Source organism: Monodelphis domestica, chromosome 3 (assembly GCF_027887165.1).
Source record: "Monodelphis domestica isolate mMonDom1 chromosome 3, mMonDom1.pri, whole genome shotgun sequence".
NCBI lineage: Eukaryota > Metazoa > Chordata > Mammalia > Didelphimorphia > Didelphidae > Monodelphis > Monodelphis domestica.
The window spans coordinates 138,382,713-138,405,986 of record NC_077229.1 but is presented as its reverse complement, the minus strand read 5'-3'; the positions used below and the strand labels follow the sequence as shown (position 1 = coordinate 138,405,986).

Below are 23,274 nucleotides of genomic sequence, written 5' to 3'. Positions count from 1 at the left end.
AGAAACTGGACACCAGTGATCAATAAATGGGAATTCTTAAATGAAGACCTCCTTAGCTACCAGTGCAAGTCAGGGTGAGTTGCCTAGCGCTATAGGAAGGTTAAATGATTTAGCCCAGGGACATAGAGCCAGCATATGTTGGAACTTGAATCCAAATCTCCATGAGTTTGAGCCTGGGTTCTCTGTTCACTATGCCATTATAACTCTCACACATGGGTTTTTACAATTTGTTGAACTGAATAAATAGTCTTAGCTGACCAGAAGAGAATAAAATACATGCAACCACTGAAATTGAGTAGACTCATAGAATCTCAGAGTTGGAAGTAATATCAGTGGCTACTTACTTTAAATCTGTACCCCAAACCAAAATTCCCATCTGGGCATTTAATTTTCAATTGTAGACATTTTTAGTGAGAGGGAATTTGCTGTCCCTTGAAGCAAACTATTTCATTTTTGACAGTTTGAGTTATTAGAAAGTTTTATTTTCTTACATTTTGCCTAAATCTGCCTCCTAACTTCTCATTGCTTCTAGTACTGACCTCTGGGACCAATACTTTCCCCTTTCAGGAAAAAAAACCAAACAAAACTCTCCACTAAATTACCTTTGGACACTTAACTACAAAGTATCATTCAAATTTTAGGATAATAAAGGATTTTGCTTTCTTTTTAAATTTTTGGCTGGAGAAAATGGGAAAGAAAATCACTGAAAACTACTGACTGCTAACTTTTGTTATGTATGCAGACATATTTCAGCTAAGTGTCTTTTCTTTTGCTCTGTCAAATAATTGTTAAAAGGTAGCAAACAGAGCAATATCAAATGCTGAGGCTGCAAAGGACACGGGTCTGGAAAAATAACTAGTAATTATTTACAACTATGTAGAGTTAATATTACTGAAATGGAAACACAACAAATATGTTCAAAGGCTTAATTTTACAATAGTTGAAGCACAACTTATTGCAGCAACTGAAAACATTTTTTTAAAACCTACTGTCAAACAGAACTCAGACTACATTTAGCAAAGGTTAAAAAAGGAGCAATTTAATTATTACAGTGTACAGAGTGCTCTATGAAGTTATTAAAAAAGTGAAAAAAAATAGTGCATTAAATTGCTGCAGTCTTTACATTGTAAAAATAAAAGTTAACAGTAGTATGAAAAAAGCCATTCACAAAGCCAGCTGTCTGTAGTGAATAGACCAGCTAAATTGTAGTATTTGGGAAATACTTATAAAGCTGTATTTAAAAAATAAAAAATAACCATTTATAAAAATGAAAGCAGCATGCATATCCAAAGCTCTTCCATAACTTTCTCTTAGTTGACAAATGTTTAGGTAAAAATCAAAAGCTTAATATTCATCTTTCATTAAATTAGGTGAAACAAACTAGCAAAGCCCACTAGATCTGGTCACTCAAAAGCATTTTACTATCAAAAAACTCAACTGAATTTTTCTTCTATGAAGACAGCACATTTTTTAAAATATAATCACAAACAAAAGTCTTTCCCCTAAATAGAAATGAACAGCACCAGTCTTTACAAATAAGTTAATAAGAACTTTTAGTCTCTTGGTATAGCAAAATAGTTGTTAATACTACAATAATTTGTGAGCAAAATCTAGCTTTTAAATGGCTAATTATACTTATTACTTTAGGAATTTTTCCCTATAGCTATTAAATTTGTTATACAAGGTAGAATTTGGGATTCTAGAAAATTCTGGACTGATGCGTTTTCTGTACACTAGTTTACAATATTGTTAAGAACACTCATTAAGCATATATTTACTACATATTCTTTTTCACATTTTTGGTACAAAGTTTATTTCAGAGATTCTTTTTGTAAATGCGTATGCCAGCCTTTTTCCATATTCAGTACATCGTTTTCTTCAGTTTAATGAAAAGCAAAATCAGCCTTTAATTAAAATATAAACAGAAGTATTACAGATATTAATAGTAGCATCCAAGTGATGTCTTCAACTTGAAAAAGCCAATGACATAGGCCCTGTAGCTTAGGGTTCCAAAATGTATAAATATGATGCATTTTCGTTTACATATAAGTTGTACAAGCACATGCACAACTTTCAACATTAGTGCAGGGCCTGATAAATAAGACACAGAAATAAATCAGTCATTTTTTAAACTGTTTCTAAGAACTTTTACTCTGTAAAATGTTTGGTCACTCAAAGCTATAAGCTTAATCACATATCAGAGAACACAGGCAATAAAGCCCATCTTACCAGAACATACAGTATTAAGCTGGACAAAATTATAAGAGGACAAAATCTAGTGGTCACTTAATTCCCTCAAAAAAGCCTAAATAACAGAATGTTTCCATCCCATATCAGAATAAAAATGTACTGTATTAAAATCTGAATTTTTACAAGTTGTCTTTTAATCAGTGTTCTATTTACAGTGCAGAATTTCCACCAACTGCAGTAGTTTAACTTTGGCACAACACTAAGTTCCATTCCTTTCGAGTATTCAATCCTATGTTATGAGAATGTGTATATGTCCAAAAATATTCTCAGTTTCATTAAAGATTAAGCCCATTCACAGTAAATCAGATTTCTTGAATTCAAGAATTGAGTCCCCTTCACCACTGTAGGTAACTATAAAAGAAAAACATAAGACTGAAAAAGTCAAGAAAAAAAATGTTAGTCAAAACCATGTCTGAATTTTTCTTAAAGCACGTTAGACATAATAACTACAGGAAAAGTTAACTAATTGTGAATACATCCTTTATCCTTTCTGGTTATTCATAAAAGCATCTGCTGCCCACGGTTTATAAAATGCATTGAACTTCAGGTATAATTATCATAGATATAAATTGTATAAGCCTTGTATATAATAAATTTTACTTATGTGAGTAGGGTCTCTAATAATTTATCAAAGAGGATAGTTTTTAAAAAGTAGGCTTTATTTACATGCTTTATGACATATAAATGTGTGTATATATATAATTAGAGGGGGTGTTGTAGGGCATAGGGGCTTGTATTCTTTTATCTGCAAGGACAATATGTGTGTGTGTGTGTGTGTTTGTGTGTGTGTGTGTGTGTAGATATATACAAGTATACTTTCCTTTATGCCATCTGGTAAGATTAGCCCATATTTTTACTGAGTTGCTATTTGAAACAAAATTGTGATACATTCTTTTGTAAAGTGAAAAATTCTCTTATAATGTATGTTTTATAAATCCGGATTTATTTTAGAAGAAAGGTATCCCTATGTACATGGCACACAAATGCACATACAATATACATGAGTTTTCTTTTTAAAAAAACTATAGTGTTATCATGGGAATTTTCTGAACAGAAATAGTATTATTTTATTTAGCATAAATACTGCCCATGCAAACTTGTTAAAGTAATATTAAAATTTACAACAGTGCAAAGAGTTTCGTGTTTTTACTAGATTTCAACCACTTCCAAAAAAGCACATGAGGGTCTGAGATAAAGAAATCATCACAGCAGCAATTCTGTTGATTTATTTTGGCTGCATATGTATTTTCTCTCTCTCTCTTTTTTTTTTTTTTAGAAATAATTGGAGTGGGCTGTTAAAAGCATTTTGTGCATCTGGATCAGAAGAAGGATGGTTTAAATATTTCTGAGACTATAAAAGGGCAAAAGAAATTTTAGGATTAATCTATCTAAAATGTTTAAGCTATGACTTAGAATGGTTATGTTGGATGATCAAAGGTAATTGACTTTGCTACTACTAGCAATTCAATGATACAGGACAATTTTGTGGGACTTAAGAGAAAGAATGCTATCTGCATCTAGAGAAAGAAGTATGGGAGTAGAAATCCAGAAGAAAACATTTGATTAGTTTTAAAAGATTACTCTTTTACAAAAATGAATAATATGGATTGGGCAGCTGGGTAGCTCAGTAGATTGAGAGCCAGGCCTAGAGATGGGAAGACCTGGGTTCAAATCTGGTCTCTGACACTTCCTAGCTGTGTGACCCTGGGCAAGTCACTTAACTCCCAACTGCCTAGCCCTTACCGCTCTTCTGCCTTAGAACCAATACATAGTATTGATTCTAAGGTGGAAAGTAAGGATTTTTTTTTTAAAAGAATAATATGGAAATAGGTTCAAGTGATAATATGTATATGTATAACCCAGTGGAATTGCTTGTCAACTCCGGAAGGCAGGGGGGGCTGAGGGGAAGGTGAAATCATGAATCATGGAATCATGCAAAAATTTTAAAATTAAAAAAATTAATAGAAAAAAATAATGCTTATGTTATGCTTCATAAACAGAAATTAAGTTTATTCTGTTTAATAAAATAGTTGTATTTTTAGTTCCCATCTGTTTTCATGATTATATTAATTTTTAAAAGCTAGAAAAGGGACTAGACAGTAATTGTTGAGAAAATGCTTATGAATCTAGGAATAGAAATATGAAAAGCACAAATAAATAAAGAGAAGAAAGTTATAGGTTGAAGAATGGCAGAGAATAGATTAAGTCAAGAGAGAACTATGTATGTATGTATCATGTGCAAAATACTGAAAAAAGGCCCTTTTCCCCTCCCCTACTTCATTTTGAGAACATTACAATGTTTTCAGACAGCATAATGCTACTTTGTGTGAATACTCAACCGTATTTCTCAGTACTAACATACCAACATATTTTATGACTGTTGCATTATTTTTAATTGCATTTCTATCTTGGAAATAAGCAAAATGTTTCAAAACATTACAAGAAAAACAGAACATCTAATAACCTAATATAGCTATATGAATGAATATTGCCAACAACAACCTTTAAGAATCTACATTTCTAACATGAACTAAATTTTCAGAGGAATTACAACTAGACTTTAAAAAAATGAAAAGTTTTACCAGGCTAGGGATATTTCATTCTCTGAGGTCCTGGGACCTCACAGAATAGGCAAACCTTCATTTTTGGAGGTAAGATGGAAAAAGAAAAGCACTGGAGCCAAAAAGCTGATCCAAGTTTCCCCTCTGACAAGTATATAGACTCCCAAGTGATTCAACACTTGTAAGTTTTGATCTCATCTGCAATATGGGAATAACAATTAGCCCTTTACCTTCCAGGATCTTCATAAGAAAAGTATGATGAACTGCCACACACTACGTAAAGTGTGAGCTATTTTTATGATAAGATACTCTTAGCTTTGTATTCTTGAGTGTCGATTATAAGTACTTGATCTCCAAAACACCAAGGACAAGCTATAATCAACTCATCTTTAGCTTTCAAAAAGAGATATAAAAAACAAAACAATTGCCTGACCAGATACGAATCCTGAAATGAACTAAAATAAGGTCTCTTGGATTTAAATTGAATAATGACTACACTTATTAAATGAAGCATCTTATATTCCTAACTAAAAGGCTAATAAGTTTAGTGTGCAGGGGGAGCAACAGTTGGAATTCAGTAAAACTTGAAACACAATGAGAAAAAAAATAAGCAAATACCAATTTTCGCCTAGTTTCCTAAAACTGAGCAATCCTCACTCCTGCAGTTATTCTTTCCTTTGGCTATATTCATTTCCCCTTCTTTTTCATTTTAATTTTTGAATTCTTTCCTTAAATAGGCAAAAAATCAAGCTTTAGTAAAGGATGGGTTGAAAAAAAAAGAAACACATTTTAGTAATTCTAGTTTTTTTCAAGTCCCTTTCCCCAAAGAAGTGGTTAAAAATATAAAACAATTAAAATACATTTACATATAATACTCAGTGAGAAAAGAGAGATGTACTTTGAATCATATATGCAATTGAATGATACTGGGGACCATTAATTGTGGATAGAATATAAAATGCTTAGTCTCGGTATAACAGCAAAACGGGCTTTTTAGCTGATTTGGGAACAAACTATTTGTTGGCCATGCTAGTAGAATCTGGTCTTTTTATTTGATGAAGGAAAAGTAACCCTAGAAGCTATTATATCTGAAAGTCATTTAATGAAGTGACATTTTCAAATGTATATAGATGAAATGTGCGTACACATGTAAAAAAAACTTACATTTTTTAATCATCTGACTTAGAGAGTTTCCGCTTAACATGTCGTGGGGGTTCCCAGGTATCACTATCATCTGTTTCTTCATCATCCTCTTCCTGATCATCTATTATCTCATCATCATCTTCATTCTCCTCAAATAGCTCTATTCCTAACTCAGATCTTCTTTGTCTTTCTGCAAACCACTCTCTGACCTGCTCATAACCCATATGTGATTTGGCAACAAGTTCATCAAGGTCTTGCTCATTAAGAAATTTGTGCTTCATGTAATAATCCTTAAGTATTGCAGTTCCAGTTTTAAATTTTATGAGTGATGGTATACGGTCCCAGTTGTTTAGTCTTTTGCTTCCTCTAGGCCGCCCACGGGGTCTTCCCCTTCCCCTCCCCTTTGGTCTTCCTCTTCCTCTTCTCCTAAAGGAAGCCTGTCCATTCATACTATTTGAACTGGCACTCTGATAGTAATAGTACCATTTTAAATTACCATTTTTCCAAGCATATCGTGTATCTCCAAACCAACTAACAATATCTGTCCTAGCAAGCCCACTTTCCTCAGCCAGCTTGTCATATTCTTCTGGTGATGGCCATTGTGTCCGAACAAATGCACTTTTAAGTATGTGCAACTGCTCTGGTGACTTTTTACACACTTTATTTGTGGTGGTCACTAACTTAGATGCTCCAGATTCTTCTTGAGGAGAAGCTTCTCCAGGTTCTTCTTTGGAACTGCCTGCATTGCTTTCATCTATTTCTGTTTTCTCTTCCTTTGAAGTTTTGGATTTCTTTCTCTCTGTAAACCAGACATCAATTTCTCTTCTAGTAAGTTTGGTTTGTGCTCTTAACCTGTTTAACTCTTCATCAGTAAGTATAGGATTAGTGAGGAAACTTGCTTGGAGGACACGCAGCTGCTCTGAAGTTTTCTCTTTAAATTTTTGCGGAGTAAAATCAGGGAAAGAATTCCCTGGCTGCTTAGGCTGTGGAGTGACAATAGTTGGGGATTCTGCAGTCTCATCACTAGAGTCTATAACAATAGGGGTACAAGCTTCACTGTTGAGATGGATACACTGATTACTCTTAGAATTTCTCTGGTTATATCTTGTGTCACTAAACCATTTTTTGATCTCACCTTTAGTCAAGCCAGTTATTTTCATAAGCCGGATCACCTCAGAGTCATGAGGAAATTGATTTTTAAGGTAGCTAACTTTTAATTCTGCCAGCTGTTCTTTTGTCTTTTTTGCCCGGATACCAAATGAATCGGGATTCACTAATGCAGTTTCGTGCTTTATTAACTGAGAAGCTGGAGCTGGGGTTGGAGCTGGGGTTGGAGCTGGGGCTGGGGCTGGCGTTGGAGCTGGAGCTGGAGCTGGAGCTGGAGCTGGGGCTGGGGCTGGGGCTGGGGCTGGGGCTGGGGCTGGAGCTGGAGTTGCAGCTACTGGCTTTGTTTCTGCAGTAGGCTGAGCACTGTGCACCTGACTTTTCTGCATATGAGTCTGATTTGGAACCCCTGCAACTGTCAAAGCTATAGGTGTCGTTACTGGCAATTGATTAGTGCCAGCTACTTGTGTAAGGACTAGACCTGGCTGGCCAACTATTTGGCATGTCTGTAAAATGGAAGGTAAACCATTACTAGCTGCTGAAATATGTGTAGGAATCACTGTTATGGTTTGTGGTACAGTATGTACTGTGCCATTGAATTGTTTTCTCCTTGCTTCCTCTACTTCTTCTGGAGTCCAACTAACACCATGTTTTAGGCGTTGGGCTGAAAACCATATCTTGATCTGTTCCTCTGTATATTTTGCTTGAGCAGATAGAACTGTAATTTCAGACATTGTTGGATAAGGGAATTTATTATAGGTGTTGAGCAAAAGGGGATTGTTGTCCAAAGCAGCATTATAGGTAGGAATGCTGTTAAGAGGGATTAAAACTTTAGGAATCAAGTTAGAATTCTGTTGAGCCGATACAGCTGCTGTTATCACCTGTGCTAACCCAGGTTGAAGAACTGTTGCTGGGGTAACTACAGTGTTTGTAGTATTTGGATGTATACTATTTACAACAGAAGTACTTGTATTAGACTCAGATGCTGATGAAGTTGGATTTTTAACTACTTCTTCATGACCTGATTTAGTTTCATTCTCTTTTTCTTCTGGAATGTCTTCAGAGTTATGGAAAACTGCAATCCGTTTATTCTCTACTTTATTTTTCATCATTTTCATTATAGGAGTTTTGCTGATAGAAATCCCTGATGAGGGAGTTTCTATAGATTCTATCTGATCTGAATTCTCTTCTTTAACAAAACTACCATCAAAAGTCAGATCATTAATTGTTTGCTCAAAGATTGTCTGATTATTTCGTTTCACCATAGTCAGCTTAAAATTTTCTTCTCCAGGATGATATTTCAAATTATGTTCAGAAAGCGCATCATATCTTTTGGTAAGAAAATTGCATTCAACACAAACATAGGATGAATTTAACACTACATTGGGATGCTCTGAATCTACATGAAAGGTAAACATATTAAGATCTGGAGTTTGAAAAGTACAATATTTACATTCATAGCCACCTTCAACTTTTTTATTTTGTTGATTGTCAGAATCTACAAGCTCTTGAACATCTTCATCACTTGAGATACTTTCTGCTGCTGCATTTTCTATTGGTGTAAGTACAGGGGGACCTTCATCCAAGTCTGATATCAATTCTAGGTCCGGATCCTGTTCACTGGCAAGGACCATGCAAGGAGTTGTTGATTTTCTTTTGCTTGCCATTCTATTTTTGTGAGGAAAATCACAACTGTGATTAGAAAGCAATGAAGATCAAATTCCTTCAGTTATCTTCATTTGAAAGAAATGGCTTTTGGTTCTGTGAGTCCATCCCATCTGCAGCTTTTTCATAGTGCAATCAAGAGAAGAACTTGTAGTTGGTAGTTGCAAAGCTGTATTGCTGAATTTTTGAAGCAAACATCCAATCACCTATATAAAAAAACACAAGTTTTACAGTGAATGATTATGACTTTTTAAATAAAATACAGTAACATTATAGAAATCATTTATAAAACATAAAAATCAGAAATTATTAGTAATCATGTTCATATTAGCTGATAATTACATAGTACTTCAAGGTTTGCAGTGATACACAAGTACTTATATATTCAAATTTAATCCCTTAAGAAAATAATTAGGCAAAATGATTATCCCAAAGTTTATACAATGCATTAAAGCTGATGTACTTTCTTTAGGAGAGAATACTTGGGCCCTCATTCACAGTCCATTTATCAAATTTGCCAGAATTTTGTAAAAATTAGAGTAAACTGTCTTCCTAGACCAAACAACAGTTAAAAAGGGCTAGGGAATAGCCAGGCACACAGATAGAAAAGAAACTATACTTGACTGTGAGACAAAAAGAGTTAAAAAAAAGGCAAAAAAAAACAAACTAGACAACTCAGAAGACAGAATCTAAGGTCATTAAACATAGGGACAAATGGCTCCTCCATACCTTGAAAGGATCTAAAGTGGATCACAGCAGAAAACAAAGATGTTTATAATGACCATACTGAAGATTCGCCCCCCACCCCCCAATAATGCCCAACACAATACTATATGAACAATGATGAGCTAAAGAACATCCAAATGGTCTTTGAGTCTTAGTCACATAGGGATTGGTTGAGGGAACCAGGGATGTTTAGCCTGAGGAAGTGACAGTATAAGAATAATTGCTATCACCAATATAGTGCTTTCTATGTGTTAGGTATCGTATAAAAGTATCTGCAAATACCTGAAGGTTTGTGCTGTGGAAGATGGGTTAGATTTGTTCTGCTTGGAAGAGCCAGGGCCAAGAGGTAGAAGTTGCAAAAAAAGCAAATTTTGGTTTAACATCAGGTGTCAGGTTTCCTAATAATTAGAGATGTCCAGAAATAGAGCAGGTTTACTCTAGAAGCAATGGATATAACTCATTGGATATCTTCAAGCAAAAGTTAAATGAGCATATGTCAGAATATTGTAGTAGGGATTCTTTGTTTGGCCAACATTGTTTCCAACAATAAAATTCTGTGAATCTGTAGAACCCTTTTTAGGGACCATCTCATTTCCTAGTTAGGGCTCCATACCTCTCAACATCTTTGCTTACAGATCATTACCCAAGCCAAGAGATATCTGTTGACAGGAAAGGTAAATTAAAACAAAGGGAAAAATGGGAAAAATTCAATCAGTCAAGAAGCACCCAGAAGGGCTTCAATAGTATAGTAGTAGTCTCTCAGTAACCGAGGATGACGATTGTCTTTGTGCGTTTTTGTGCACAAAGACACTTGTGTGTGAAGATTTAAGTGGAAAAGTAGATGCACAGAGACTGTCCCACTCTCTTGGCATTGGAAGCCTGGGTCCAGTGGCACGAAAAGTCGTTACACTTGGAGACTTCCTCAGCTGCACTGGATGGCCAAGTTGTCCTTTGTGCTCCAACACGCCCTAAGCACTCCACAGTGTATGGGATGTATGGGGTGCTCTGGGAGGAGTAATATATTTGGTATGGAGGGCTTGTTGTGCCCTTCTAGGGCAGCTCTCCAGCCTCTGACCCCCTCCTGACACCCAGCTCTCACTTGTGGCTCCCAGTAGCTGCTAGCATGCAGCAGCGGCCACACCCCGGGCAACGGCTTCGACAGACCAGCTAAACCTTGTGAGGGTAGCCATAGGGTCGTCGACTCCTGGTGAACCAGGGCTTTGCTCACCCAGCATGTGAAGACTTTCGGCGGAACAGGCGGAAGAAACCAACAAGAAGGTTCAATGGCTGAGATGGCAATGCAGGGCTTCAATAAGGATTGGATTAAGTGCCAAACTCTTGAGATACAAAGAAAGGCGAAAAAGTCCCCACTCCCAAGGTGCTTCCAGTTCAATGGGGGGATAATATGTAAATAAATATGTACAAATATACCATATACAGGATAAAAAAGAAATAATCAACAGAAGGAAGACACTAGACCAAAGAAGGGCTGGGAAAAGCTTCTTGTACAAAGTAGGATTTTAGCTGAGACTGGAAGGAAACCAGGGAAGCCATGAGACAGAGATAAAGCAGATTCTAGGTATGAAGGACAATCAGAAAAAAAGCCCAGGGCCAAGAGATGGAGTGTCTTGTATGGAGAACAGCAAGGAGGTCAATGTCATTAGACTGAAAAGTACATTGAAAGGTGAATGAGAGAAAGTGGGTCAAGGTGTAAAAAGACTGGAAAGGTAGGGAGGGCTGAGCTATGAAGAGTCTTGTACTCCAAACACAAATCAATAATGAAAGATTTGGGGAGAAAGCAGGCCCACTAAATTATTTATATGAGAATTTAAATGTTCGAAGATATGCAGTCCTAGTGAGTCATTTACTAAAATCATGGAAAATGGAAATATTTTCATCAGTGAGTTTTTAGTTATAATTTTAGTCATTATAATGAGCTATAACATACAATTTATTAAAATAACTCAAAAATGTGAAGTGAGAATTACAGGAGATATTGTACTAAAAGTTGACACAATGGAGATTACTCAAGGAAGGCTCTGATTAACCCAATCAGCATGTGAGACCATAGGACACGAGGTCTTTATCAAAAGGACCTCTGAAGAAGCTAGAAATGCACTGGAACCACTTGCTAAAAGACATACTCTCTAATCCCTATTGCTAAGAAGTGAAAAAGATGTTTCTGATTGGTTCCCAGTGACTGGAGTTGCCCCTTTTGATTGAACGACCAAAGTCCAAGAAACCAGACTCTTGTTGGAGGAACCATCCTTAGGATTTATAATGAGGGAGCTATCTAGCCCTTTTCCCCCTTAAACTTCTAGACAGAAGAAAAGTACAGCAAGAAGGCAGAGAGTTTTCTAGAGTACAGCAAGAAGGCAGAGAGTTTTCTCCCATCTTCCCCTATTCCCTAAAACTGATATCCTTAGACCTACAGGACCTGGATGCCTTCTTTAGCCTGCTTCCTCTTCTGAGCACAGGACAGAAAGACTAGCAATCATGATAACAGAGTTTTCCAGTCTTGGGGCTACCTCATGGGGTAAATCCGAAATAGAAAGTTCTAATCTTGTGAGTTTGAAAGGGGTGGTTCAGGCTGCCCAGAGGGAGATTTCCTTAACAGAGTCCTTAGAGAAAAAGCAGATTGTCAACAGGAGGACACTATAGCAAAAGAATTAAAGTAGGGCTCCAGCCAAGGGGAGAACCTGACCTCTGGAGTCAGGCCTCCAGGACTGAACCTGGTACATATGAGTCTTCCTTGGGAAAGGCCCTGGATCACAAGGCACATTATTATATCTACTAATACTAAATACAGAGAAAATAGTTTTGTTTGCTTCTAGGGTCAAAAGTAAGCAAATCCCTTCAGTTGAGTAGGCCCAAACATTTCCTACTATAGACTATAGATAGTATTTCTTTCTTTTTAAACCCTTACCTTCTTCATTATAATCAATACTATGTATTGGTTCCAAGATGGAAGAGTGGTAAGGGCTAGGCAAAGGGGGTTAAGTGACTTGCCTAGGATCACATAGCTAGGAAATATCTGAGACCAGATTTGAGTCTAGGACCTCCCATCTCTAGGCCTGGCTCTCAATCCACTGAGTTATCCAGCTGTCCCCAATAGTATTTCTTTTGTCTAGTTTGTGGCTTATCATGAATGAGATAACCAATTAGCTTACAATAATGTTCTGAATTTCACCAGCTTCTAGAAAAGCCTAGAAATTATAAAATTACTAGCAATCCTTAAGATTATAAATTCCTTAAGAGCAGGTAACATGTTTTTTTCTTCATGTCTTCTCAGAATTTAACATTTAATCTTACACAGTATAAGCACTTAATAAATAGTGTTTGAATGAGTATGTTAAGAACATATGAAAATAGGATGACTTAGGAGGATAATAAATATGTATTAAGAACCTATTAAAATCCAGGACCTTTACAAATATTATTTCACTTGATCTTCACAATAAGGCTGGGAGGTAGCTACTATTATTATCCTCATTTTACAGATGAGAAAATTGAGATACAAAGATTATATGACTTGGTCAGGGTCTTATAGCTAAAGTCTAAAACTGAATTTGAACTCAGGTCTTCCTGACTCTAGTCCCAGCATTCTATTCAATATATTACCTTCCTACTTCTCTCTTAGAGGAGAATAAACAATTGTATGGCACAGAGTATTTAAATCTCAAATTTTAATTTAATTTAATTCAACTAAAAAAACATGTCTCTAAGAAATGATAATGTAGTCATTTCTTCTGATTGATATTTTCTACCAGTTTCTAGAGAGCTAGACAAGAGAGAGAATGAAATGCTTACCTCCTCCCAAGGGTTCCAGTACAGTATCAACAGGGCTTGGGGAACGGCTCTAAATGACAGAGCTGAAAATTGGTAGTAATTATAGAAGCAGGGGTGGATGGAATAGGCACAAAGTTGTAAGGATGTGACAAGGTTATGGGCAAATTTGTATTAACTAATATAGAATAAAGAAAGTGGAATCATCAAGAAAACAACACAGATAAGGAGAGCAATACTGTATACAAAAACAGTACTAACAAGTAGTTGAACTCAGAAAATTTTAACTCTGGTCCTGGAACACAGATGTAAAACACACTTCCTTTCTCTATGTAGAGAGAGGGGGACCAAAATGCCGCATATGCCTTCAGACACAATTGCTCTGATGATTGCTTTTGCATTAACTGTCTTTTCTTCTTCTTCTTTTTTTTTTGGTCTTTGTAAGAAAAAAAAAAGACACAGTGAGGGCAGAGTATAAAGGGAAATGACTGACATAAAAAACAAAAGGTATCATTAAATTTTTTTTAAAATAGCTATAAGAAGATCCCTTCCTACTCTGGATCTATAAACCTATAAACTAGTACAGTATAGACATCTTCCCTACTCTAGACCTCTGCTGAGATCAAGTATTGGTGGCTATCTTTATGACATATACCAACCAAAAAAGGCCCCAGTCTCTAGAGTGGGTGGACGGGAAGCAGGTATTGCCATTATAAAAATTATGTAGTTTCAGATCTCTATACATAGCTTAAACCTTTATTATCAATATAATTTTGACTGCATAAGAATGTGCCATTTAGTTTGTGGGGATGCAGCAAAATTGGGACACTAATGCATTGTTGGTAAAGTTGTGAATTAATCCAACCATTCTGGAAGGCAATTTGGAACTATGTGCAAAGGGCTTTAAAAGACTGCCTGACCTTTGATCCAGGAATACCACTATAGGGTTTGTACCACAAAGAGATAATAAGGAAAAATGTACAAAAATATTCATAGCCTTGCTCTTTGTGGTGGCAAAAAACTGGAAAATGAGGGAGTGTCCCTTGATTACAGAATGGCTGAACAACCTGTGACATCTGATGGTCATGGAATACTATTGTGCTGTAAGGAATAATGAAATAAAGCATTTCCATATGAACTGGAAGAACCTTCAGGAACTGATGCAAAGTGAAATGAGTAGAACCAAAACACTGTACACAGAAAGTGAAACATTGTGGAACTATCCAATGTAATGGACTTTACTACTAGTAGCAATGCAGTAATCCAGGACACTCCTGAAGGATTTATGAGAAGGAATGCTATCCACATCTAGAGAAAGAACTATGGGAGTAGAAATACAAAAGAAAAGCATATGACATCACTTATATATATATATATGTATATATATATAGAAACATATATATATATAGGTATGTGAATTGAGATTTTGGCTTCAAAAGATTGCTCTATAGCAAAAACAATTAATATGGAAATATGCATCAAGTAATAGCATTTGTACAACCCAGTAGAACTGCTTGTCAGCTCTGGGAGGGGGTATAGAAGAGAGGGAAAGAGAATGAATCATGTAAACATGGAAAATATGTAAAAAATAAATTAATTTTTAAAAGAATGTGTCATTTATAATAATGTTTTATGAAATTAATTATGCTTTGTGTTAATTTTGCCCCTCCATATTTTCACAGATCAAATTAACATTCCATAAGTTATACTTTTATCCTACCCTATTTGGCAATGTTCATCATCTAAAAGTTCATTTACTTAAGAAACACTAAGTGCCTATGTAGACAGAATTGTAGCTAAGCAGTGAAGATGATGATATTAAATTTAGACAGTTCTTGCCCTGATGAAATATATAATCTAAAAAATCATAAGGTGTTACTAGGTGGCTAAATGGATACAATGTGTTTAGAGGTAGGAAGACTTGGGTTCAAATTCTGTCTCAGATACTTACTAGCTGTGTAATTGTGGGCAAGTCACTGAACCTCTCTGAGCCTCAATTTCTTCATCTGTAAAAAAACAAAAAAGAAAGAAAAGAAAAATGGGCTAACAGCACCTCCCTCCTAGGGTTGTTCTGAGGATCAAATGAAATAAACAGATATTAAAGCATTTTGGAAAAACAAATGCTATATAAATGCTAGTTATCATTATTAAAACATAGATAGCAATAATACATAAGTATTACTTGCCAATTAACTTCTTAGGAGATCTACTTTCCTCTCTATACGGGCAATATTTATACTATATAGTTATTACAGGGCTGTTTGTAAAGAAAGCACTTTGCAAACCTTAAAGTACTAGATCAATGTGAGTTTTTGGTATTAGCATAAATAATCATATTACTACTATTACTATTATGTGAATGTTAGAGAGAGTTGAGAACAAAACTGCTATAATAAGTTATCAAAAGGTGGAAATCAAGAAAGCTTTATGGAAGAAAGAATTTTCAGTCAGGCTTTAGAGGAGTCAGTAAGAATTGAAAAGGCAAAGGGAAAAATGGAAAATAATCCAGGCATAAGGAATGACATGAACAAAGCCAAGAAGGCAGAAAAGTAAAAAACATGTTCAGGGGTTAAAGACTAGTCCAATTTAGTTGGAGTATAAAATGCATGGAGGGTTGGAAGTAATATAGTTCCAGACTGTGAAAGGTCTTAAATGCTAGGCAAAGAAATTTCAAGTCTGTTCAGTAAGTAAAAGGCCACTTAATATTTCTGAACAAGAGTGACATGAACTGATATAATGTGAGCTCCTAGAAGGCAGGACTATCTCTTTTTTGTAACCAAATACAATGGCTGGCACATAAGAGATGCTTAATGAATACTTGATTAATTGAGCAGATCTATGCCTAAAGAAAATTAGTCTGGCTTTACTATCAGTGATGCAGATAAAACCAGAGTCAGGAAAACCCATTGGGAGGCTCTTTATGTATAATGTAGAAATAAATAAATAATAATAGGAAATGAAGGAAGATGGTTGTGTACATAATTGACAGGTTTTGGTACATGTTTAGAAATAAAAGGACAGAAGTTGTAGGTAACGCTGAGGTTTTAAACACTGGTCTAGGTGAAGGGTAATGTCAGACAGAAACAGAAGGAAAAGCAAATTTTAGAGAAAAGAAAAAGGATCTTAGAAAAATTAGGATATGGTATTAAGAGAATAGACTTTTTTTACTTTTAGGACCATGGCATATGATACAAAAGTGATCAGGAATTGTATATATCTGACAAGGGCCCAGAAACTGGATAATCTGTTTAAGACTTCAAACAAAAAAGGAGGATTCAGGAAGAAGAGGGGGAAATCATGCTCAGATGCAGCTCAATAAACCAGATACCAGACACCAATAAGTATGAAGTAGAAAAAACAAAGGTAGACATGTTCAGCAATCTATAGGAAACAATGATGTCAATCAAACGATAATGCCTCATATGCCAATATACCATTATGCTATATAGCTCTATTTTGAAAGAGAACTAGACATTTAAATGTGAAGAGGTAAATATAATCTCATTAGATATGCTTGAATCTATAGAGGCTATATAGCTCATTACCAGATATGATAATGAAAGAGTCACCTTGTTCAAAGAAAAAAGGTATTAAATGTAGTTGACTTGACGTTGTATATCAAGTTCATAGTTTTCGAATTGAGAGTTTGGAACTCATTAATCCAAACCATACCCAAAAATGAAATCTTATGACAATATACCTAAACAAGTGTTCATATTGCTTCTGTTTCAAGTCTTCCAAGGAAGAATCACCCAACATTGGTAAAGATAGATCATTTCTTTTGGGGTCACCTCTAATTGTTAAGAAGTTTTCTCTGAATTCCAGGCTAATTTTGCCTATGGAAAAATTTAATCCTCTGTCCTTGGTTCTGCCTTCTAGGAGCAAAGAATAACAAGTCTAATCCTATATCTATGTAACAGCGCTATATATATGTTAACAGTGATCAAGTTCTTCCTAAGTCTTTCCTTCCCAAAGATAAGTATCCTCAGTCCCTTCAACCCCTCCTTCCTCATATGACAGAGCCTTAAGGCCATTCACTATCCTGGTTTTTCTCCTTGCTCTATAGTTTATCAATATCCTTATACTGTGAAGTTTGAAACTGATACTCCAGATGAAGATCAAGCAGGGCAGAGAGCAGGACTTCCTTATTCCTAGAAGCCAAGCTTTTCTTAATGCAGTCCAAGATCAAATTAGTTTTTTGATGCCATATAAGACTTTTGATTTGATAATCTTGTCAACTAAAACCTCTGATCTTCCTTTGTAACTGATATTTAAACACACTTTTCCCATTCTGCCCTTCTAAAATGGATTTTTTATATGTAAGAGCAAAACATTACATTTATCCCAAATGAAGTTTATCTTATTAGATTTTGCCCAATGTTTTAGCTAGTCAAGATCTTTTTTTTTTTTTAACCCTTACCTTCCGTCTTGGAATCAATACCGTGTATTGGCTCCAAGGCAGAAGAGTGGCAAGGGCTAGGCAATGGGGGTCAAGTGACTTGCCCAGAGTCACAGTTAGGGAGTGTCTGAGGCCATATTTGAACCTAGGACCTCCCATCTCTAGGTCTGGCTCTCAATCCACTGAGCTACTCTGCTGCTCTAGCACTAATGTGCTAACCATCTGTCTTAGCTTGGGGCTATCTGCTTGATGAAAATGCCATCCAGACCTTAATTTAAATCACTGATAAAAACATTTAATAGCATAAAGAATTTAACAGCACTAAAGGATATCATAAAATAACATACACAATTCCTATTACACACACACACACACACACACACACACACACACACACACACACAATCTGCCCAAACACAATCAATGCCATTAAGAAGTAGAAAGAAAACTGTTTACTAAGCAACTTACAGGTTTGGTGAAATCAACTTGGTTCTGGGGGCTTTGATCCCAAAGGAAAAAATATGTTCACTTAATGGTCTAGCCTCTTAAAGAATTCCTGACTACAATCTAACTTTTCAAGTCACCTTTGAGAATAGTGGGGTTTTTGCTCAATAATGGTAAATTCAAACTATGACTAAAGAATCCTCAGGGTAAACATAAGCATGTCTGGTATCGATTGCCACTGATCTTAGTCCTTACAGGTTTACTTAGGCACATTTTGGTTTTCACAAAAGCTGGACCATAGTGACAAACCTAATTTGCACTTTCCAAGAGAATGACCAAAAAACTTTTCAGAAGTGACTGGACTTTATAATATACCTACCACCTTTCAGTAATTCATAAATGCTATATACATCTCACAACATTCACCCTGATCTCAGAATCTCCTATGACCAGGAAGGACCTTCTTCAGTTCTTGAGTTGCTGTTGTTGTTGTTTTCCTAAACCCTTATCTTCTGTCTTAGAATCAATACTGTGTTCTGATTCTAAGGCAGAAGAGCAATAAGGGTTAGGCAATGAGGGTTAAGGGACTTGCTCAGGGTCACATAGCCAGGAAGTGTCTGAGGCTAGATTTGAACCTAGGACCTCCCAACTATAAGCATGGCTTTCAATCCAATGAGCTACCAGTTGCCCCCACTGTTCCTGAGTTGTTTTGTTCTTTCATTCAGGCCAGACTCTTCATGACTCCCCATGGGCCAACTGTCTACTGGGTTTTCTTGGCAAGTCTACCATTTCCTTCTACTGCCTTTTATGAAGGCAGGAGTTAAGTGACCTGCCCCAGGTCATACAGCTAGTATCCTGAGATCAGATCTAAACTCTATAGTGTAATGAGAAAAGGAGAGAGATAGGATAAGATTTAAAAGAAGTGGAAGGTTGTCTTTAAGGCATATAGTAGGAACTCAAGGGATAGGATTTTAGCAGGCAGAAGGAAGAGTTTGAAAGTGACAACTGCTAGAGTGAATTACTTCCTGGAGGAGGCTCTTCCTGTCTGGAAGGGAAGAGGAAAGGTGGCTTGTCAGAGCTTAGCTACCTTAACCTGACTGTGGAGGAGAAAACCCTAAATCAAATTTGGAGGTGCTCTGTTTGACTGGGGAACATCTAGAAAAAGATCTGATCATACCTGCTCTGCTTTCCATTAGGTTTTTACCTAAAAACCCTGTCAGATTGGCTTTGAGGTTTTACCTCAGGAGTTAGAACCCCTGGGGTGGACTTCTTTATTTGAGAGAAATCATAACAGGTTTTAGAGTCAGCTTGTAAACTAATCTAACCAGCTACTGAGGGTCATAAATAGGTAGCTTAGTCAGCTTTTGGGAAAACCTTGATAGAAATAGGGAGCTGGTAAGTTAGCCTGAAGACTCAAAGGCTCCCTCTTGCAAGACATGTAGAAGATTGTGGGGTGAATAGCTTGATCCCTTAGCATTAGGGACCCCTTGTTCTGATCCTCAGTTTGTGTCCCCTCATATAATAAAAGAGATACTGATTTTATATATCAATTGTTTCCAAGGCATTTGTGCAACTGGCCCAGTGAGAAAAAGTGATTCTGCTTCATTCTCACTAACTGGAGGTTAGAACACTTGGAGATCACAGCTGGGTATTCAGGGGGATCCCTAAATGGAAACTACTCTATCCACTTTATATTTTTTAATAGTCTTTCTCATTCCAGGCCCAGTGCTTTATGCCTGTATCACCAAGCTGCCCATGAATTTTAGTGGGTGTTATAGCTACTTGACTGAGGGTTCCTACTGCTACCAGTCCCTCATACCTTATTACCTCATACCTCAACAATTTTCATTGCACAGACAAATCAAAAAGACCCTTAAAGTTCAAGAGGCATTTCACTATTGTCCTATTTTGATTTACATTCATGGTAGAAGTGGAGGGTGGGGCCTGACATGCCCTCTACAGGGAACAGGTTCTCTAATTGTCCTACAATTTATCATGCTTACTTCTTGTTCTCCCAGAAAATACAGTGTAGAAGTATTGCTTAAAATCAAAATGTCATTTGATGCTGAAAGCACTATCGCAGAAGATTTCAATTTTCAGTAGTAGTCTCAGAATCTCAGCCTTGGAAAGGGTTATAAGAGTTCATATAGTTCAGTAAGTACACAAACCATATAATCTCCATCCCCAAAAGAAATCCCCTTGTAACGGAGACTATCTGTGCTTACTGCTCATTTTATTTCCAGATAGTTTTAAATGTTAGGCAATTTCTTCCTTGTATCAAGCATAATATCTCATTTCTACAACTCCCATCTGTTGCTCACAATGCTGTCCTATGAGACCAGGGGGAAAAAATATCTAAACCTGTCAACATGAAAGCCCTTCAGATAACCCCTCACTTGCCTCCTGCCTAAATCTTCCATTCTTTAGTCAAATACACCCAATTCTTTCAAATGATCTTTGTATGGTGCCAAGACCTCTCTCTACCCTAGTGATCTTTTAGATAGAACTTTTAGTTTCCAAGGGAGTGTCTTTCCTAAAATATGGTGCCCATAATTGGATGTTGTACTCCAAAGTGTCCAACTAGCAAAGAATGCAAGTGTACTACCATCTCTCTTGTTCTGAACATTATGTTTCTATTAATATGTAATCTGTTATCATTTTAATTTTTTTGGCTGCCATTTCACATTGATAATATGCCGAGTTTAGAGTCTAACAAACATATCTTTTTCATGTGAACTGTTGTTCAGCTCATTCCTTCCCCATTTTATGCTGAAGTAGTAATTTTCCTAATAAGTATAAACTTTCTATTTACTGCTACTAAATTCATATTATCAGATTCAGCCCACCATTTTAGTTTGTGAATATCTGTGTTGACCGAGTACGTTAACTCTCTCCCAGAAAATTTGAAGCATGCCATCTCTACTCCCATAATTTACAATGAAAGAACGAGGCATATCTGCTTAAAGACTAAAAGACTCAAGCAATGGGTCATGTGAGGGGTTATCTGAAGGGCTTTCATGTAAACTTGTCAGGATTAGATATGTTCTCCTTCACCTCAGGAAGCAACATTGGGAGCAATAGGTGAAATTGTAGAAATGAGATATGCTTGATATAAGGACGAAACTGCCTAACATTTAAAACTATCAAGAAATGGAATGAGCAGTAAATAGAGAGTTACAAGAGTTATAAAAATATATGATCCAACTACATTGGTATATTTACTCTTCCTTGCAAAAATACTCCATTTTTCCAATTATATGTCTTTTGTTGGCTAGACCTCAGGCCTGGAATATTCTCTACTTCCTCACCTCTACCTATCAGCTTCCATGTCTATCTTCCAGATTATATTCAAATCCCACTTTCTTCAGGTGAACTTTTCTAGGGTATCTTCTGCTACTCCTTTCCCCTAAGGTCACTTTCTATCTACTCTACATATAATTTGTATGTACCTAAATTTTTGCATGTTGTAAATCTCATTAGAAGGTGAGCTCTTTGAAAGCAAAAGCTTTGCCTTTCTTTGTATTCCTAGTGCATGACACATAATAAGTGCCTAATAGATGCTTGTTACAAAAAAATTGAATACTACAAAGCCAAAGATAAGTCCCCACTGCACTCTATGAAAGATGTTCCCCTAGGTTCACATTGATCCCTTAATCACTATTTTCATGTATAGTCATTCAAGCAGTTCAGAATCTATTTTCTAACCATAATCCATCCCCAAATATCTTAAGTCAGTTATAGAACTCAATCTCAATGATTTTTCTCCCAAGATTTCTGTTTTCCAGATCCATTATAACTCAGGGCAACAGATATGTTATCACAAAAACCCAAGCTTGGAGGCCCTTAAGTGAGAGTCCCTAACCCAGACAATTCTAAGAATCAAGAACACTATACTCACCCTACCATAGTAAGAGATAGTAGGATTATGTTTTGTTTTAAAGAGGACCAATCACAGGATGATGTCTTGACTCGAACACAAACTGGATTTATGTGAGGCATTGTTGCATGAAGTTATCAGTTTCATTCTTTCTTCCAGTCATCTCAGTCCAGTAGCAAGACAAAAATTAAGACAACTGGCGATGGTCTGGGATGCAGCAGATGACCTCATCTTCAATGTCTGACCAAGCTCTAAGTGCTCCATAGCACCTGTTTAGGCCACTGGAACAAATTGTTCTCATTCACCTATTCTGTCAGGGGAAGTCTTCACATGCTTGGGATATAGAACCCCTTAATATAACAAGTCTGAGATCTGTCAGTTACTCTCAACCTGGTTTACCTTGCCTGTTGCGATGATTTTACCATGGTGTGACTGGTAGTATTATCCTACAGCAACAGGATAATTTCAGCCAAACTCATCTGATCTCATTAGGTAAAGACCTGAAGCCTTCCTTACTCCGAAGGGGAAACCATCTTAGATTATAGATTTAGAGTAATTTTTAAAATTTTTTTTAAATTTTGTATTTTTCCATGGTTATATGATTCATGTTCTTCCCCTCCTCCCCCTCCCAGAGCCAACAAGCTATTCCACTGGGTTATATATGTATTATCACTCAGTACCTATTTCCATATTATTCATTTTTGTAATAATCTTTTAAAAAACAAAATCCCACATCCAATACCCATATAAATAAGTGATAAATCAAATATTTTCCTTCTGCGTTAAAGATTTATAATTAGAAAGGATCTTAGAGTCTCTTGCAAAACCATGGTATTTTTAAACTTGGAGAAAATGAGGTCCACAATTTAACCAGGTTCTTAGACTCTTAATTGAGCCCTCTTTCCCTCCACATCAAAGTACCTTCTTTTCTTATAGGTACATTCCACTTGTATGTACCTCACAGGACAAAACATGGGAAAATGTAAGATACTTAACCTAGTCACCCAGATTTTTGATGGTCTTGGGTACAGTATTGTCCCTAATCCCACAACACTGTGAAGGTGATAATAATTTTATTAGATGTGAGTAGCAAACTAAAAGAAAGGCAAAACTACCTTTGCACTCTCTGAACTCTTTCTTTAGAGGGATTGCAATCATAGGGACCTCTTAAATCTCTAATATACTATCTAACACATGATACAGTTCATACATGTATATGTATGCACATATATGTGTGTTTAGATATATATGTTGTTAAAACTATATGAGTATATGTATACATACTTGTATGTCCACACTATTATTAAAGTAATAATATA

The 23,274-nt window shown here is 36.1% G+C and overlaps 1 protein-coding gene across 23 annotated transcripts in view; it reads right to left on the bottom strand.

The window, feature by feature from the left end:
* Positions 1-23,274, bottom strand: part of ZHX1 (zinc fingers and homeoboxes 1) — a 58,744-nt gene that overhangs the window by 27,368 nt on the left and 8,102 nt on the right. For 4 of the 23 annotated variants that reach the window (XM_056823133.1, XM_056823138.1, XM_056823126.1 and 1 more), the window contains exons 3-5: positions 15,187-15,241; positions 5,976-8,929; positions 1,019-2,601 (exon numbers count right to left, since the gene is read on the bottom strand). In XM_056823133.1, the coding sequence (XP_056679111.1) occupies positions 5,981-8,725 (2,745 nt within the window). In that variant the 5' untranslated portion in view covers positions 8,726-8,929; positions 15,187-15,241 and the 3' untranslated portion in view covers positions 1,019-2,601; positions 5,976-5,980. Of the gene's footprint in view, positions 1-1,018; positions 8,930-9,731; positions 9,848-15,186; positions 15,242-23,274 lie in introns of those variants that run through there. The other 19 variants (XM_007488267.3, XM_007488266.3, XM_056823130.1 and 16 more) reach the window with 9 other exon arrangements.